Source organism: Oscarella lobularis, chromosome 8, assembly GCF_947507565.1.
Source record: "Oscarella lobularis chromosome 8, ooOscLobu1.1, whole genome shotgun sequence".
NCBI classification, from domain to species: Eukaryota; Metazoa; Porifera; class Homoscleromorpha; order Homosclerophorida; family Oscarellidae; genus Oscarella; species Oscarella lobularis.
The window spans coordinates 3,343,011-3,360,457 of NC_089182.1; the positions used below are offsets into that span (position 1 = coordinate 3,343,011).

Consider the following 17,447-nt stretch of genomic DNA (forward strand, 5'->3'; position numbering starts at 1 on the left):
ACTTCTAGTTCGTCTCTTCGCCGATCTTTGTCGTCTCTCGTCGAGGTTCTTTTGCCATCGGGCTCCCCGGCTGATCGAACGCTGCCTCTACTTGACTATGACTTACTCTCGTTTGTTTCTGCTGAGGGATCATGGCGTTTTTTGGACTTTTTCTAGTCTCTGGATGTGCCGTCTCGTCCGCATCCGGGCACCGTGAGATTTTTCCGAAAAATGTGCAGAGACTCACACAGTCGATTAGCGACTAATCTCTTCGTCCGGGCGAGTCGTTGCTTTGACTCGCTTTTCTTCTACTGCAGGTCTTTGTCGTCTCGATCTCGTCCTGTTTTTGCGACTATCGGGCTCCCCGGACGCTATCTGTACTTGAATATGACTTGGTCTCGTTTGTTTCTGTTCAAACTAGCAGTGATCATGATGCTTTATGAGCATCTTCAAGTCTCTGGAGGTATATCGGACTATACTCACCTTCTATAGACTATAGTTCGTCTCTGCATGAGTGCGTTCGTTCAAGTTTGCGCTTGAGAATGAGACCGGATGCGCGTTTCCCAAGACTATCGGGACCCGACTATCGACCGCACTTGCATTTTGATCTATTTAGAGAAGAAAGTAAATCTGGATGCGAAGATGCTCGAATTTGGAAACGGCATTTCTGGAAGAAGTTCCTACGCAGACGCAGTAGATGGTCAAATGGGGCAGAAATTGACAGATTGCGCCAACTCTTCCTATTCCGGCCGTGGTCAAGTGTGGTTGTCAATCAATTTGGGTCGTCTCTTTTCTGTGAGCAAGATCAGAATGCTATCTCGCCTTCAGTACGGAAGTGGCGCTAAGATATACGTGGGAAAGACCGCTATCAAAGAAGACGGAACTATAGACTCAAAGAAAGATCACCGATGTGGTACTCGTACCTATCCCACTAGAGCTCCAATAAAGACTTTCACTAACTTCTCTTGTTCGCCTATTCGTTGGATTCAATATGTCACCATTCGTCGTCCCAATTACTATCTGCAAGTATGCGAAGTGGAAGTGTATTATAATGAGAACACAGGTAGAGAGTCTTCCATATATACAGCATTACGTTGAGAATATTTTTTTTATTTAGCTGACGGTGTTGCTATAACAAAGAAGAATCAGCCAATTAGAAGCATGGGTGAAATTGCGTCGTGCGGCTCACCAAATGGAGACTTTGGTCCGATATGGAAATTTCCAAATGGAGCAAAGGTTTCAACAAAGACGTCGGCTGCAATTCGACAAGTCAAGGATTCATCATCACCCGGATACAAGCAACTGCGTTTAGAATCTCTGACTTTCATCGCTCCAAATGGTAACTACAAATGCGAGTACATCGCAAATAATGCTACAAAAACGAAAACGGTCAATATAGTGTGTAAGATGACACAGAATTAAAATGACTTGATGTGGAATATGTAATTCGTTGCAGTTTATTGTCAATCAACTCCATGGTCAGTTTGTTCGGTGTCATGCGGACGCGGAAAAAGGACAAAGATTACTTCTCAATTAAGGCGTAGCACTTGTTCCTCTATTCAGTCGTCAAAAGACTGCTTGAATACAAATTGTAAGCTGTTTTCTAATATTACTACAGTAGTAGACGCGTGTCTAATTTACTCTAGGTGGTAGAATTGATATGACGAATGCAGTTGCTACTCATGGTCCAGGGGCTACGTTTGTAGGAAGACGGGCAACGTTTTCAGCGTCGCTGGCGATAGATGGGGAAGTGAGGGGCGATTTATGCACTGCAACTTTGAAGTCAACTTCTCCGTGGTGGTGAGTTGATCTAAAGACGGCTTATTTGATTACAAGCGTTGAAGCGTCATTTTGGTCGAACCGCGGAAACGGCGCGGTTGTGCGAGTAGGGAGTAATTCGGCTAATAATATCAATGTTAATCCGAAGTGCGGTCAACCAATTAGCAATTCAGCGACTGGAAAGTGGATTAGAACTGTTTGTTCTCCTCCACTTTGGGGACGATACATCAACGTACAGAAAACCTCATCAACGAAAACTTTTTTAAGGGTGTGTGAATTGAGGGCAAGCTACAGTAAGGAAATTAATTAAGCCTAATTATTTTAATCAGGTAATCAATAGTCTTTAAGAACTTGACGTTGGCATTCTGTACAACGATTCTTCTATTGCGTCTGGATCAATTTACTCGTACGCTGGGAAACCGCTTCTATTTCCTGTTCTGTGCGGCGTCAATCCAGATCCAACCAACTTTAATTCGTTGCTCAAAATTCAGTGGAAATTTGGTATAAATGGTAATCGTATTCCTGCTTTGTCATCAAATCCTGATATTGGACAATCTGAAATGAGTAATCTGAGAAGTCTACATATAGAAAAGGCTCCGTTAGTGGATCAAAAGTATTCGTGTCATTTTACGTGGATTAATCAAACACAGAAAAGTCTCGTGTTCAATCTGAATATTAACGGTAAACAGCGAGCATAAGAGATTGCTGCTCTATAAATTATAAACGTGTTTCTAGTCGATTGTAGGTGGAACGAGTGGTCAGTGTGTTCTGGACGATGTGGTGAGGGAATGAGATCTCGAACAACTATCAAGTCAAGGCATCGCGGAAAATCGTGCACCGGATCTTCAGAGGAAGACTGTGACACTCGAATTCCGTGTAAGTGAAAGAGAAATCTCTAAACAAAATATAAACGCACCATTTTGTGAAGGCACTCCCACTCCTGTTCAGAGTTTGGTAACAGTTCAGGAAGGGCGGCAAGCTATGTTAGAATGTGACTCATCGCAATATCGCCAAGTGGCGACATCTATTACATTCGAGTGGTTTAAAAATGGAGTAAAACTGGGCAATCCTTCTAGTTCACCTGTCCGTTTGAGAGACGGAAGATATAGAGGGACACTGACATTAACGTCTGTCAATAGGACAGACGCGAGCTCATTGTACACGTGCAAGGCTCGCGGAATACGCGGTCTCAGTGGAGCATCTACGGCAATAACGCTTAATGTCACTTGTAATTTCTTCGCAATTTCAGTTGCATACGATTTACTGTTTCTTTTAGATGCTCCTCATAATGTCAGAGTGAAATCAAACTTCAGTGCGTTCGTGAAAGAAGGACGGATAATTCTAAGTTGTATCGTCAAAGCGAATCCTCTTCCTCATCAATACTCGTGGTGGAAAGACGGTCAAGTACAAGCTGAGTCAGGATCGCAGTTTTTGATTTTGAATTCAACTTTCTCGGGCAATGAAACATACAAATGCGCCGCGAATAATTCGTTGGGTTCGTCCATGTCAGAAATATTCGTTATCAGTCTTAGTAAGCCACGTCTTCTCGCAGTATTACGTTTAAGGACCAATGTTTTAGTACCGGAAAAGTGTACGGGACTGTCGGGTACAAGTTCAGTCGGCAATTCGACCAGCTTGACGATTTCTTCTTGTCCTATCAACGGCAATGCGGATGTAAAGAATTACAAGGTGCTCTACAGAGTGTCTGGTTCCCCCGATGTTTGGTCTGCAGTAGTATTAGAGGCGGCTTTACCAACAATTACTGTTACATATCTCGTACCATTCACCACATACGAGATTAAAATAGCTGCGAGGAATGAATACGGATATGGACCAAACAGCAGCACAATTAAAGTTCAGACAGCTGAAGGAGGCACGTGGCGTTGATACTCTTCAATTAAATCTGTTTTCAAGTGTGTTTTCTTTTGTTTTGTAGAACCCGGGCCTCCGCAAAACGTGAACGCTGTTTCATTGAGTTTGCACATCGTTTCTGTCTCCTGGCTACAGCCTACCACTCCACATGGAATTATTGCCAAATATAAGATCTACTATCGCATTCCATCCAAACGAGAGACGGCGGATAACGAAGTCGTTGCTGCTGTGTCAGGATCGGAAACGACTGTAAACCTGACAGACCTCTCAGCTTTCACTCTCTACATGATAAAAGTCGCGGCTGTAAACGTCAGACGAAGCGATAATGAATCTCTAGAGGGACCGGCAAGCGAAGAAGTCTCAGTACAGACAGCCAAAGCAGGTATAGCCGAAGCAGTGTAGGAGATCTAGTAAAATCGACGTTTAAACTTTTTTTCTTTTTTCTGATCATGAAGCATTCTGTTCCTCTAGTGAACGAAAAGAGAACTTGTCTGGGGCGCCGTTGTTTATCTCTGTGACGGTAGCATTGACTACACTGCTCGTCCTCACTCTCGTCGCCTTTACTATCCTCCTTTTGGTCTGCGTTCGTCAGCGCCAAACTCTAAAGAGATTCTTGTCTGACAGGAATGAGAAAAATGTCTATGAAATGCCAAGCAAAGTGGGCGGTAAACTTGAAGGCGACGTTGTGCCTCGTAAAATGACGCAGTCCAGCGCGTATGAAACAGTGTCTTCAAAGAACCAAAAAGTACATGTGATCGATGAATTTGATATATATATGTATATGCTAATTTTTGTACGTATAGCCAAAGAGTCTGTTGACGTAACATATGCTGAAATAGGTGCACCAATGAAAGACACAAGTCTTTAGACAATTTAGCAGTAAACTTTGTCTTCGTTTTCAATTTTTTCGTCGAGTTATCTTACTCGTAGGTAGACACACGTGCGTGTAGCGCGCCGTCCCATCAGCATCCGGGCACCGTGAGACTTTTCCGAGAATGTGTGGAGATCGCGGACACTCGCACAATCAATTAGCGACTACTCTCTGTCGGGGAAGTTTTGGCGAGTTGTTTCGTTGACTCGCTCTTCTTCTAGACTACTGCCGGTCTTTGTCGTCTCTCGTCCTGTTTTTGCGGCGATTGGGCTCCCCGGCTCATCGGGCGCTGTCTCTACTTCACTATGACTTGGTCTCGTTTGTTTCTGCTCAAACTAGCAGTGATCACGATGGTTTTTGAACGTCTTCAAGTCTCTGGAGCCAATGGAGGTAGGTATCGGACTGCTCACCTTACAGTTCGTCTCTGAAAGCGTTCGTTTGCGCTTGAGAGAAATGAGACCGGATGCGCGTTTCCCAAGACTAACGACCTCACTTGCATTTTGATCTATTTAGAGAAGAAAGTAAATCTGGATGCGAAGATGCTCGAATATGGAAACGTTCTTTCTGGTGGAAACATTTCCTATGCAGATGCAGTAGATGTTCAAACGGGACAGAAATTGACAGACTGTCCCAACTCTTCTTATTCCGGCCGTCGTCCAGTGTACTTGTCAATCAATTTGGGTCACCTCTTTGCTGTGAGCAAGATCAGAATGCTATCTCGCCTTCAGTTCGGAAGTGCCTCTAAGATCTACGTGGGAAAGACTGCTATCAAAGAAGACGGAACTATAGACTCAAACAAAGATCACAAATGTGATGTTCGTAACTATCCCACTAGACCTCCAATAAAGACTTTCACTAACTTCTCTTGTTCGCCTATTCGTTGGATTCAATATGTCACCATTCATCGTCCCACTCACGACAATCTGCAAGTATGCAAAGTGGAAGTGTATTATAATGAGAGAACAGGTAGAGAGTCTCTCATATATACAGCATTACGTTGAGAATATTTTTTCATTTAGCTGACGGTGTTGCTATAACAACGAAGAATCATACTATTAGAAACACGGGTGAAATTGCGTCGTGTGGTTCACCAAATGGAGACTTTGGTCCGATATGGAAATTTCCCAATGGAACAAAGGTTTCAACAAAGACGTCGGCTGCAATTCGACAAGTCAATGATTCATCATCACCCGGATACAAGAAACTGCGTTTAGAATCTTTCATCGCTCCAAATGGTAGCTACAAATGCGAGTACATCGCAAATAATGCTACAAAAACGAAAACGGTCAATATAGTGTGTAAGATGACATTAAAATGACTTGATGTGGAATATGTAATTCGTTTGTAGTTTGTCAATCAACTCCATGGTCAGCATGTTCGGTGTCATGCGGACGCGGAAAAAGGACAAAGATTACTGCTCAATTAAGGGGCAGCAATTGTTCCTCTATGCCGTTGTCAGAAGACTGCTTCAATACAAATTGTGAGCTGTTTTCTAAATATTACTAGTAGAAGTGTCTAATTTACTCTAGGTGGTAGAATTGATATGACGAATGCAGTTGCTACTCATGGTCCAGGGGCTACGTTGGTACGATCAACATCAGTAAGCCTTCCGGCGTCACTGGCGATAGATGGGGAAGTGAGGGGCGATTTATGCGCTGCAACTTTGGAGTCAACTTCTCCGTGGTTGCAAGTTGATCTGAAGACTGCTTATTTCATTACAAGCGTTGAATCGTCATTTTGGTCGAACCGAGGAGACGGCGCAATTGTCCGAATAGGGAGTAATTCGGCTAATAATATCAATGTTAATCCGAAGTGCGGTCAACCAATTAGCAATTCAGCGACTGGAAAGTGGATTAGAACTGTTTGTTCTCCTCCACTTTGGGGACGATACATCAACGTACAGAAAATCTCATCAACAAAAAGTAATTTAAGTGTGTGTGAATTGAGGGCAAGCTACAGTAAGGAAATTAATTAAGCCTAATTATTTTAATCAGTTAATCAATAGTCTTTAAGAACTTGACGTTGGCATTCTGTACAACGATTCTTCTATTGCGTCTGGATCAATTTACTCGTACGCTGGGAAACTGCTTCCATTTCCTGTTCTGTGCGGCGTCAATCCAGATCCAACCAACGTTAATGAGTTGCTCAATATTGAGTGGAAATATGGCAGCAATGGTAATCGTATTCCTGCTTTGTCATCAAATCCTGACTTTGTGCAATCTAAAACGAGTAATCTGACAAGTCTACATATAGAAAAGGCTCCGTTAGTGGATCAAAAGTATTCGTGTCATTTTACGTGGATTAATCAAACACAGAAAAGTCTCATTTTCAATCTGAATATTAACGGTAAACAGCGAGCATAACAGATTGCCGCTCTATAAATTATAAACGTGTGTTTCTAGTCGATTGTACGTGGAACGAGTGGTCAGTATGTTCTGGACAATGTGGCGTGGGAACGAGATCTCGAACAACTATCGAGTCAAGGCATCGCGGAAAATTGTGCAATGGATCTGCAATGGAAGACTGTGACACTGGAATTCCGTGTAAGGGAAAGAGAAAATTTTTAATTAAAACGACGCAATGTAAGCGTATCATTTTGTGAAGGCACTCCCACTCCTGTTCAGAGTTTGGTAACAGTTCAGGAAGGGCGGCAAGCTATGTTAGAATGTGAATCATCGCAATATCGTCAAGTGGCAACATCTATTACATTCGAGTGGTTCAAAGATGGATTGAATTTGACCAATCCTTCTAGTTCATCTGTTCGTGTGGCAAACGGAAGAAGATACAGAGGGACACTGACATTAACGTCTGTCAAGAGGACAGACGCGAGCTCATTCTACACGTGCAAGGCTCGCGGAATACGCGGTCTTAGCGAAGCATCTACTGCAATTACGCTTAATGTCACGTGTAAGTTCTCCACAATTCAGTTGCATACGATTTACTGTTTCTTTTAGATGCTCCTCATAATGTCAGAGTGAAATCAAACTTCAGTGCGTTCGTGAAAGAAGGACGGATAATTCTAAGTTGTATCGTCGAAGCGAATCCTCTTCCTCATCAATACTCGTGGTGGAAAGACGGTCAACTACAAGCTGAGTCAGGATCGCAGTTCGTGATTTTAAATTCATCTTTCTCTGGCAATGAAACATACAAATGCGCCGCGAATAACTCGTTGGGTTCGTCCATGTCAGAAATATTCGTTATCAGTCTTAGTAAGCCACGTCTTCTCGCAGTATTACGTTTAAGGGACTAATGTTTTAGTACCGGAAAAGTGCACTGGACTGTCGGGTACAAGTTCAGTCGGCAATTCGACCAGCTTGACGATTTCTTCTTGTCCTGTCAACGGCAATGCGGATGTAAAGAATTACATGGTTTTCTACAGAGTGTCTGGTTCCCCCGATGTTTGGTCTGCAGTACTATTAGAGGCGGCTTTACCAACAATTACTGTTACATATCTCGTACCATTCACCACATACGAGATTAAAATAACTGCGGGGAACGAATACGGATATGGACCAAACAGCAGCACAATTAAAGTTCGGACAGCTGAAGGAGGCACGTGGCGTTGATACTCTTCAATTAAATCTGTTTTCAAGTGTGTTTTCTTTTGTTTTGTAGAACCCGGGCCTCCGCAAAACGTGAGCGTTGTTTCATTGAGTTCGCACAGCGTTTCTGTCTCCTGGCTACAGCCTACCACTCCACATGGAATTATTGCCAAATATAAGATCTACTATCGCATTCCATCAAAAACTAAACGAGAGGCGACGAATAACGAAGTCTTCGCTAATGTGTCAGGATCGGAAACGACTGTAAACCTGACTGACCTCTCACCGTTCACTCTCTACATGATAAAAGTCGCGGCCGTAAACATCAGACAATACGATAATAAATCTCTAGAGGGACTGGCAAGCAAAGAAGTCTCAGTACGGACAGGGGGAGAAGGTAAGTATCGAACCACGATTGATTGTGCAATCTCGCAATATATATTGGGGCAGGTGCTAGCAAGAGTGGCGATGGCAACACTCCTATTATTATAGTTGCTGTTGTACTCGTCGTCATTTTGCTTGTCATCGCCGGAATTGCTATTGCTTTTTTCATAGTCTGGTGGAGAATTGTTCTTAATTAGCTACGTGCAGTTGTTTTTAATATGCATTTAGGCGTCGTAAGGGCGAGTATGAAATTTCGACTATTGAGATGTCATCTGTGAAAGATTTCGATGATGAAGAAGATGAAGATTCGCCAGCTTCCCGTAAGTGAGCTTTTCCTTGTAATTAAATAGATTCATCCTCTACGTTTGGCAGCTTCCCTGTTGGTGGAAGTGTACGAAGGCAGTACAGCTCTTTTGCCCTGTGGAAGCGCTGGAAATTTCGACGTTATCTGGTGTCAAGGAGAAAAATCTCTTCCTGGAAAAGACACGCGTTTTCTGCAACTTTCCGATGGACAACTTCAGATCACGGCTGTTCGTGGCAGTGATTCGGGTACTTACCAATGGACTGCGTCCAGCAAATCTGGAATCGGCGAACAGAGCGTGGAGCTTATTGTAAAACCAGTTGAAGTCAATGAAGGCCAATTGGGCGGATTTTCTGGATTGGGTAATAACGGACAAAGGAGCTTCTGTTTTCTTCTCAGATTTAATTAACTGACGTTCTAGCGGTTGGCAAAGGGACTCGCAAAAAGTCACAATCGCACGCGGTGCACTTGGATGATTTTCTTGATCATGTTACTGCTATGAATGAGTCAAAAGGAGCCGGATTTACTGAAGAATTCAAGGTCAGAATAGCGTACGTATGGCCGTCTTATTTAGGCGTCTACTGTTTGTAGGAGTTGGAAAAAGCGAAGGCGGGAATGGAACTGACTACCCACGCCGCAGCGTCAAATTTGTCACAAAATCGCTACAGAAATATTCTGACTTGTAAAGTCGTCTTCTCGCAAGATTCTCCTTTTTTTATTGACTTCTTTAGATGATCATGCTCGGGTTGTTTTGAAGCCTCTGCCTGAAGCGGAGCCACTCGAATGCGATTACATTGCAGCTGCCTATGTTGACGTGAGAGTCGCTTTGATTTTTCAATTAAACGAGACCTACATACATACATACGATAGGGTCATCGCACTCCAAAGAAATATATTACTTCGCAAGGTACAGTAGTAGGCATTTATGCTCTTGACTTCTACGTTAGAGAGAGCAACTGTATATAGGACCCACTAACGCTACCTCAGGAGATATGTGGCGAATGATTTGGAGTGAAAATGTCACGACTATCGTCATGCTTACACATTTGAAGGAAGGAAATAAGGTGATAGCTTAGTATTACTGTAATAGGGAACTTACAGGCAGTTGAATGCAGATCAAATGTTATCAGTATTGGCCTTCTACTGAAGAGGAGACAAAAAATTTCGGGGGATTTAAAATAACTTTGGACAGTGTTGACGTTTTTGCGGAATACGATATCAAATCAATCACGATTTGCTTGGTTAGGTTATTAGTGTTAATGCAGCTTGATTAATTAATTCTTTGAATAGGGAAACGAAGGGCGAGATGTAAAACTGTATCATTTTACTTCTTGGCCCGATCACGGTGTTCCGAAATTCGCAACAGGGCTGCTCAGTTTCATAAAGAGAGTCAACAGAGAGCTCCCTAAGAATTCTGGACCAATGGTCGTTCATTGCAGGTTGGCTTAACTAACTTAATTCGACTTTGGTGGTTGTATCTTTATTTTTTATCAGTGCCGGGGTCGGACGTACAGGCACATTCATCGTGATTGATCAGATGCTTGAAAAAATCAACGAAGGGCTTCCAATTGACGTCTTCAACGCCGTCAAGTCTCTCAGAACTCGACGCCAAAAAATGGTTCAAAGCAAGGTAAGACACCCAATGCTTTCTTTCCGTGGCTATAAGCCAAGGACGATTCCGGCTGCAGGCTCAATACGCCTTTATATACGTTGCATTGCTCGAAGCCGTCCTATGCGGCAACACTCAAATTCCGGTGCAAAATCTCTGCTCTGCCTTTTCCAAGCTATCTGAGAAAGACAGCAAAGGTCGATCTGGATTTGAGCTTCAGTACCGTGTAAGAATATCTCATCTCCTGTGTTATACGTATGTACTCGTTATTTAGGTCTTGGAGACGGCTAGTGCTCACGTTAATAAGGCCCTGTGCAAGTCCGGGCTTCATGCAAGTGTGCAGAAGAAAAACCGATATTTGGACATTATTCCGCGTAATTTCCATATAAGGATTTCTCGGATATTTGATGTGTACTCTCTAGTCGATTCTGAACGAGTTGTTTTGCGCTTGGAGGACGCCGTATCTGGTGACGGTGACGCTACGTACGTGAACGCGGTAGCTGGATCGAACTACATCAATGCAAGCTACGTCAATGTAAGCAAAGGCTTTATTTTTGGTCCAGCAAAGAAATACTAACGTTTTCTTTATCTTCATTAGGGCTATCGTTATCGTGACGCTTTTATAGTGACTCAGGGACCGCTGGAAAATACCGTGAACGATTTTTGGCAAATGGTATGGGAACAGGATACATATACAATCGTCAACTTGACTCAGCTGATTGAAGACGACAAGGTCGATCGAAAAAATTCGATTAGAAGCGTCGGTTCATATTACCTGATATAGGAAATGTGCTATCAGTATTGGCCAAAGACGAAAGCTCGCTACGGTTCATATGAAGTTGAAATTGATGGCCAAAATTCTTCTGACTCTTACGTCGTGAGAAAACTAAATGTCAGCAAGGTTTGTTGCTAGAACATTTCCCCTCTTCCTATCTTATCTGTATCTATACTACAGGGTTCTGAAATGAAGACGGTTTGTCAGTTTCACTTCACTGCCTGGCCAAATGACGAGTGCCCTACGTCAGCAATTCACCTACTTGAAATGATGGCACAAATTGAGAAGTGGCAACAAACAACCGGCAACAATGTCATCACTGTTCATTGCAAGTAAGTTTGCTACACGAGTCAATGATGTCTATCTATAAGACTTGCTGATCTCATAGCAACGGTATTGGTCGTTCTGGTGTATTCTGCACTATCGTATCCGTGGTTGAGGAAATGAAGGTGGAGAATGTGATCGATGTATTGTATAAAGTGAAATCGTTGCGCATCAAAAGGCCTGGGATGGTGCAGAGCGTTGTGAGTGTACACTGACCATAATTTGACGATTATTTAATTATTTAATATCAGGATCAGTATAAGTTCTGCTACAAGGCAATTCTTGACTATACCGAGGGCTTTGACATCTATGCGAATTTCAAGTGACGGCGTTTCTAGTTAGAATTTTGACGTAACTTTGCGTTGGTTGTTTTCTTTGCTTCTTTGCAGTCGACGTCGCACGCGAGCTCGGCATATTATCGTTTCCGTGCAAAACAAAATTTCAAATACAGCACAATTTCTAACCTCACGCTCGACCTCAACGGAAGGCGTCAAAATTTTTTGATGCCTTGCGAAAAAAAGAAAAGAAAAAAGCGGCCGAATCCATCGGGCCCGAGCCTGTCACCTAACCTAGCTCAGATCCACGCCTCCCACGCCCTACTTACAGGCGTGGCTCGAAAACCGATTCATAATTAAAATCTCAAAAGGTCGACCCGAAGCTCGACGTCGCGCGCGAGCTCGGCATTATATCGTTTCCGTATGCCGCTCGACGCTATTACCTCCACTGAGACCCAGGTCGTCAATCAAGGGAAGCCAGTTGCGGTTCGATACGACCCAAATCCATCGCGCGCGCGCGACGTCTTTCGATCGCTTGACAATAAATCTAATAAATAGAAGGATAGAGGTTGGTCCAAATTCCAGGGGGGTCAGGATGGCCTGGTGGTTAATTAGGGCTCCCCCGAAGAACGAGGTCCCGGGCTCGAATCCCGCCTGTGGCAAGATTTATCTCGCTAAAGAATTTTCAAAATGGAAGAAAAGACAAGAACTAAGACATTGCTTGCATTGCATGGCTGTGCTGCCTTCTGGTGCTCTGTTCTGACTTATGACTTAGATAATTCTCCGAAAATGTTCGGAGACGCGCACAGTCAATTAGCGGCTAATCTCTCTGTGTGGAAAGTTTTTGCGAGTTGTACTTCAACACGCACTTCTAGTTCGTCTCCTCGCCGATCTTTGTCGTCTCTCGTCGAGGTTCTTTTGCCATCGGGCTCCCCGGCTGATGGAACGCTGCCTCTACTGTGTACTTGACTATGACTTACTCTCGTTTGTTTCTGCTGAGACTGGCACGAATCATGGCGTTTTTTGGACTTTTTCAAGTCTCTGGAGGTTCATGAAATGCCAAGCAAAGTGGGCAGTAAACTTGAAGGCGACGTTGTGCCTCGTAAAAAGTCCAGCGCCTATGAAACAGTGTCTTCAAAGAACCAAAAAAGTACACGTGATCGATGAATTTGATATATATATGTATATGCTAATTTTTGTGCGTACAGCCAAAGACTCTGTTGACGAAACATATGCTGAAGTAGGTGCACCAAAGAAAGACACAAGTCTTTAGACAATTTAGCAGTAAACTTTGTCTTCGTTTTCAATTTTTTCGTCGAGTTATCTTACTCGTAGGTAGACACACGTGCGTGTAGCGTGTCGTCTCATCAGCATCCGGGCACCGTGAGACTTTTCCCGAAGTCTTGGCGAGTTGTTTCGTTGACTCGCTCTTCTTCTACTGCCGGTCTTTGTCCTGTTTTTGCGGCGATTGGGCTCCCCGGCTCATCGGGCGCTGTCTCTACTTCACTATGACTTGTTCTCGTTTGTTTCTGCTCAAACTAGCAGTGATCACAATGGTTTTTGAATGTCTTCAAGTCTCTGGAGCCAGTGGAGGTAGGTATCGGACTGCTCACCTTGCAGTTCGTCTCTGAAAGCGTTCGTCGCTTGAGAAAATGAGACCGGATGCGCGTTTCCCAAGACTATCGACCTCACTTGCATTTTGATCTATTTAGAGAAGAAAGTAAATCTTGATGCGAAGATGCTCGAATATGGAAACGTTCTTTCTGGTGGAAACATTTCCTATGCAGATGCAGTAGATGTTCAAACGGGACAGAATTTGACAGACTGTCCCAACTCTTCTTATTCCGGCCTTCGTCCAGTGTGGTTGTCAATCAATTTGGGTCGTCTCTTTTCTGTGAGCAAGATCAGAATGCTATCTCGCCTTCATTTCGGAAGTGGCTCTAAGATATACGTGGGAAAGACTGCTATCAAAGAAGACGGAAATATAGACTCAAACAAAGATCACCAATGTGATATTCGTGCCTATCCCACTACTGGTCCAATAAAGACTTTCACTAACTTCTCTTGTTCGCCTATTCGTTGGATTCAATATGTCACCATTCATCGTCCCATTTACGACAATCTGCAAGTATGCAAAGTGGAAGTGTATTATAATGAGAACACAGGTAGAGAGTCTCTCATATATTACGTTGAGAATATTTTTTATTTAGCTGACGGTGTTGCTATAACAACGAAGATACATACTATTAGAAGCTTGGGTGAAATTGCGTCGTGCGGCTCACCAAATGGAGACTTTGGTCCGATATGGAAATTTCCAAATGGAACAAAGGTTTCAACAAAGAAGTCGGCAGCAATTCGACAAGTCAATGATTCATCATCACCCGGATACAAGAAACTGCGTTTAGAATCTTTCATCGCTCCAAATGGCGACTACAAATGCGAATACATCGCAAATAATGCTACAAAAACGATAACGGGTAATATAGTGTGTAAGATGACACAGAATTAAAATGACTTGATGTGGAATATGTAATTCGTTGTAGTTGATTGTCAATCAACTCCATGGTCAGTTTGTTCGTGCGGACGCGGAAAAAGGACAAAGATTACTTCTGAATTAAGGGGTAGCACTTGTTCCTCTATGCCGTTGTCAGAAGACTGCTTGAATACAGATTGTGAGTTGTTTTCTAAATATTACTTGTAGAAGTGTCTAATTTACTCTAGGTGGTAGAATTGATATGACGAATGCAGTTGCTACTCATGGTCCAGGGGCTACGTTGGTAGGAGGACAGACAACGTTTTCAGCGTCACTGGCGATAGATGGGGAAGTGATGGGCGATTTATGCGCTGCAACTTTGTTGTCAACTTCTCCGTGGCTACAAGTCGATCTAAAGACGGCTTATTTGATTACAAGCGTTGAAGCGTCATTTTGGTCGAACCGAGGAGACGGCGCGACTGTGCGAGTAGGAAGCAATTTGATGAATGATGGCAATGGCAATCCGAAGTGCGGTCAGTCAATTAGCAATTCAACGTCTGGAAAGTGGATTACAACTGTTTGTTCTTCTCCACTTTGGGGACGATACATCAACGTACAGAAAATCTCATCAAAAAAAAGTTATTTAAGGGTGTGTGAATTGAGGGCAAGCTACAGTAAGGAAATTAATTAAGCCTAATTATTTTAATCAGTTAATCAATAGTCTTTTAGAACTTGACGTTGGCATTCTGTACGATGATTCTGCTATTGCGTCTGGATCAATTTACTCGTACGCTGGGAAACCGCTTCCATTTCCTGTTCTGTGTGGCGTCAATCCAGATCCAACGAACTTTAATTCGTTGCTCAAAATTCAGTGGAAATTTGGTAAAGATGGTAATCGTACTTCTGCTTTGTCATCAAATCCTAATATTGGGCAATCTAAAACGAGTTATCTGAGAAGTCTACATATAGAAAAGGCTCCGTTAGTGGATCAAAAGTATTCGTGTCATTTTACGTGGATTAATGAAACACAGAAAAGTCTCGTGTTCAATCTGAATATTAACGGTGAACAGCGAGCATAACAGATTGCTGCTCTATAAATTATAAACGTGTGTTTCTAGTCAATTGTACGTGGAACGAGTGGTCAGTATGTTCTGGACGATGTGGTGAGGGAATGAGATCTCGAACAACTATCAAGTCAAAACATCGCGGAAAATCGTGCATCGGATCATCAGCGGAAGACTGTGACACTGGAATTCCGTGTAAGGGAAAGAGAAATCTCTAAACAAAATTTAAGCGCACCATTTTGTGAAGGCACTCCCACTCCTGTTCAGAGTTTGGTAACAGTTCAGGAAGGGCAGCAAGCTATGTTAGAATGTGAATCATCGCAATATCGTCAAGTGGCAACATCTATTACATTCGAGTGGTTCAAAGATGGAGCGAATTTGACCAATCCTTCTAGTTCATCTGTTCGTGTGACAAACGGAAGAAGATACAGAGGGACGCTGACATTTGCGTCTGTCAATAGGACAGACGCGAGCTCTTTGTACACGTGCAAGGCTCGTGGGGAGCGCGGTGTCAGTAATTCATCGACGGCAATAACGCTTCATGTCACTTGTAATTTCTTCGCAATTTCAGTTGCATACGATTTACTGTTTCTTTCAGATGCTCCTCATAATGTCAGAGTGAAATCAAACTTCAGTGCGTTCGTGAAAGAAGGACGGATAATTCTAAGTTGTATCGTCGAAGCGAATCCTCTTCCTCATCAATACTCATGGTGGAAAGACGGTCAAGTACAAGCTGAGTCAGGATCGCAGTTCGTGATTTTAAATTCATCTTTCTCTGGCAATGAAACATACAAATGCGTCGCGAATAACTCGTTGGGTTCGTCCATGTCAGAAATATTCGTTATCAGTCTTAGTAAGCCACGTCTTCTCGCAGTATTACGTTTAAGGGACCAATGTTTTAGTACCGGAAAAGTGCACTGGACTGTCGGGTACAAGTTCAGTCGGCAATTCGACCAGCTTGACGATTTCTTCTTGTCCTATCAACGGCAATGCGGATGTAAAGAATTACAAGGTTTTCTACAGAGTGTCTGGTTCCCCCGATGTTTGGTCTGCAGTAGTATTAGAGGCGGCTTTACCAACAATTACTGTTACATATCTTGTACCATTTACCACATACGAGATTAGAATAACTGCGGGGAACGAATACGGATATGGACTAAACAGCAGCACAATTAAAGTTCAGACAGCTGAAGGAGGCACGTGGCGTTGATACTCTTCAATTAAATCTTTTTTCAAGTGTGTTTTCTTTTGTTTTGTAGAACCCGGGCCTCCGCAAAACGTGAGCGCTGTTTCATTGAGTTCGCACAGCGTTTCTGTCTCCTGGCTACAGCCTACCACTCCACATGGAATTATTGCCAAATATAAGATCTACTATCGCATTCCATCAAAAACTAAACGAGAGGCGGCGAATAACGAAGTCTTCGCTAATGTTTCGGGGTCGGAAACGACTGCAAACCTGACAGACCTCTCACCATTCACTGTCTACATATTACGAGTCGCGGCCGTAAACGTCAGACAATACGATAATAAATCTCTAGAGGGACTGGCAAGCAAAGAAGTCTCAGTACAGACAGCCAAAGCAGGTATAGCCGAAGCAGTGTTGGAGATCTAGTAAAATCGACGTTTAAACTTTTTTCTTTTTTCTGATCATGAAGCATTCTGTTCCTCTAGTGAACGAAAAGAGAACTTGTGTGGGGCGCCGTTGTTCAACTCTGTTACGGTAGCATTGACTATTCTGTTCGTTCTCGCTCTCGTTGCCTTTAGTATCCTCTTTTTGGTCCACGTTCGTCAGCGCCAAACTCTAAAGAGATTCTTGTCCGACAGGAATGAGAAAAATGTCTATGAAATGCCAAGCAAAGTGGGCAGTAAACTTGAAGGCGACGTTGTTCCTCGTAAAATGACGCAGTCCAGCGCGTATGAAACAGTGTCTTCAAAGAACCAAAAAGTACATGTGATCGATGAATTTGATATATATATGCTGATTTTTGTACGTATAGCCAAAGAGTCTGTTGACGAAACATATGCTGAAGTAGGTGCACCAATGAAAGACACAAGTCTTTAGACAATTTAGCAGTAAACTTTGTCTTCGTTTTCAATTTTTTCGTCGAGTTATCTTACTCGTAGGTAGACACACGTGCGTGTAGCGTGCCGTCTCATCAGCATCCGGGCACCGTGAGACTTTTCCGAATGTGCGGAGAT

At 43.1% G+C, this 17,447-nt stretch overlaps 3 protein-coding genes and 1 long non-coding RNA gene across 6 annotated transcripts; all 4 read left to right on the forward strand.

Moving 5' to 3' along the window:
* The first annotated feature begins 77 nt into the window (after positions 1-77).
* On the forward strand, positions 78-17,385 carry LOC136189938 (uncharacterized). Of its 3 annotated transcripts, none has more exons than XM_065977996.1 (13): positions 78-442; positions 596-1,042; positions 1,097-1,381; positions 14,255-14,383; positions 14,433-14,858; positions 14,914-15,246; positions 15,303-15,443; positions 15,496-15,798; positions 15,847-16,101; positions 16,151-16,444; positions 16,508-16,831; positions 16,904-17,193; positions 17,246-17,385. In XM_065977996.1, the coding sequence occupies exons 1-13, from the start codon at positions 211-213 to the stop codon at positions 17,279-17,281; spliced, it is 3,495 nt and encodes a 1,164-aa protein (XP_065834068.1). In that variant the 5' UTR covers positions 78-210; the 3' UTR covers positions 17,282-17,385. The 3 variants fall into 3 exon arrangements, with proteins under 3 accessions (XP_065834068.1, XP_065834069.1, XP_065834071.1); XM_065977997.1 differs by lacking the exons at positions 78-442; positions 596-1,042; positions 1,097-1,381 and adding exons at positions 13,099-13,304; positions 13,424-13,876; positions 13,922-14,200; XM_065977999.1 differs by lacking the exons at positions 78-442; positions 596-1,042; positions 1,097-1,381 and adding exons at positions 13,099-13,304; positions 13,424-13,876; positions 13,922-14,188.
* LOC136190022 (tyrosine-protein kinase receptor TYRO3-like) lies at positions 1,662-4,573 on the forward strand. Its single transcript, XM_065978100.1, has 10 exons — positions 1,662-1,677; positions 1,785-2,051; positions 2,107-2,439; positions 2,494-2,634; positions 2,687-2,986; positions 3,035-3,289; positions 3,338-3,631; positions 3,695-4,012; positions 4,086-4,375; positions 4,434-4,573. Exons 1-10 carry the CDS (start codon positions 1,662-1,664, stop codon positions 4,452-4,454), a joined length of 2,235 nt encoding a protein of 744 aa, XP_065834172.1. The 3' UTR covers positions 4,455-4,573.
* LOC136189931 (receptor-type tyrosine-protein phosphatase delta-like) lies at positions 4,631-11,897 on the forward strand. Its single transcript, XM_065977984.1, has 30 exons — positions 4,631-4,891; positions 5,015-5,467; positions 5,521-5,799; positions 5,850-5,981; positions 6,031-6,459; positions 6,515-6,847; positions 6,904-7,044; positions 7,106-7,408; positions 7,456-7,710; positions 7,760-8,053; positions 8,117-8,440; positions 8,494-8,602; positions 8,656-8,747; positions 8,800-9,090; positions 9,150-9,268; positions 9,320-9,410; positions 9,460-9,542; positions 9,599-9,635; positions 9,695-9,792; positions 9,844-9,969; positions 10,019-10,167; positions 10,223-10,358; positions 10,417-10,563; positions 10,612-10,711; positions 10,760-10,872; positions 10,936-11,070; positions 11,122-11,238; positions 11,293-11,444; positions 11,501-11,636; positions 11,688-11,897. The coding sequence occupies exons 1-30, from the start codon at positions 4,807-4,809 to the stop codon at positions 11,760-11,762; spliced, it is 5,334 nt and encodes a 1,777-aa protein (XP_065834056.1). The 5' UTR covers positions 4,631-4,806; the 3' UTR covers positions 11,763-11,897.
* Positions 12,820-13,059, forward strand: LOC136189973 (uncharacterized). Its single transcript, XR_010670483.1, has 2 exons — positions 12,820-12,861; positions 12,920-13,059. It is a non-coding gene; the product is annotated as an uncharacterized lncRNA (long non-coding RNA).
* Positions 17,386-17,447: the final 62 nt, after the last annotated feature.

Bases quoted from the DNA above. Each gene is read 5' to 3' on its own strand.
- LOC136189938 (XM_065977996.1), top strand. From the start codon at position 211: ATGTGCAGAGACTCACACAGTCGATTAGCGACTAATCTCTTCGTCCGG. The intron at 443-595 runs GTATATCGGACT...TGATCTATTTAG, and splicing joins GCATCTTCAAGTCTCTGGAG to AGAAGAAAGTAAATCTGGAT. The intron at 15,444-15,495 runs GTAAGGGAAAGA...CATTTTGTGAAG, and splicing joins CTGTGACACTGGAATTCCGT to GCACTCCCACTCCTGTTCAG.
- LOC136190022 (XM_065978100.1), top strand. The intron at 2,052-2,106 runs GTAAGGAAATTA...ATAGTCTTTAAG, and splicing joins TGAATTGAGGGCAAGCTACA to AACTTGACGTTGGCATTCTG. The intron at 4,013-4,085 runs GTATAGCCGAAG...CTGATCATGAAG, and splicing joins AGTACAGACAGCCAAAGCAG to CATTCTGTTCCTCTAGTGAA.
- LOC136189931 (XM_065977984.1), top strand. From the start codon at position 4,807: ATGACTTGGTCTCGTTTGTTTCTGCTCAAACTAGCAGTGATCACGATG. The intron at 7,711-7,759 runs GTAAGCCACGTC...CTAATGTTTTAG, and splicing joins AATATTCGTTATCAGTCTTA to TACCGGAAAAGTGCACTGGA. The intron at 8,603-8,655 runs GTGGAGAATTGT...ATATGCATTTAG, and splicing joins ATTGCTTTTTTCATAGTCTG to GCGTCGTAAGGGCGAGTATG.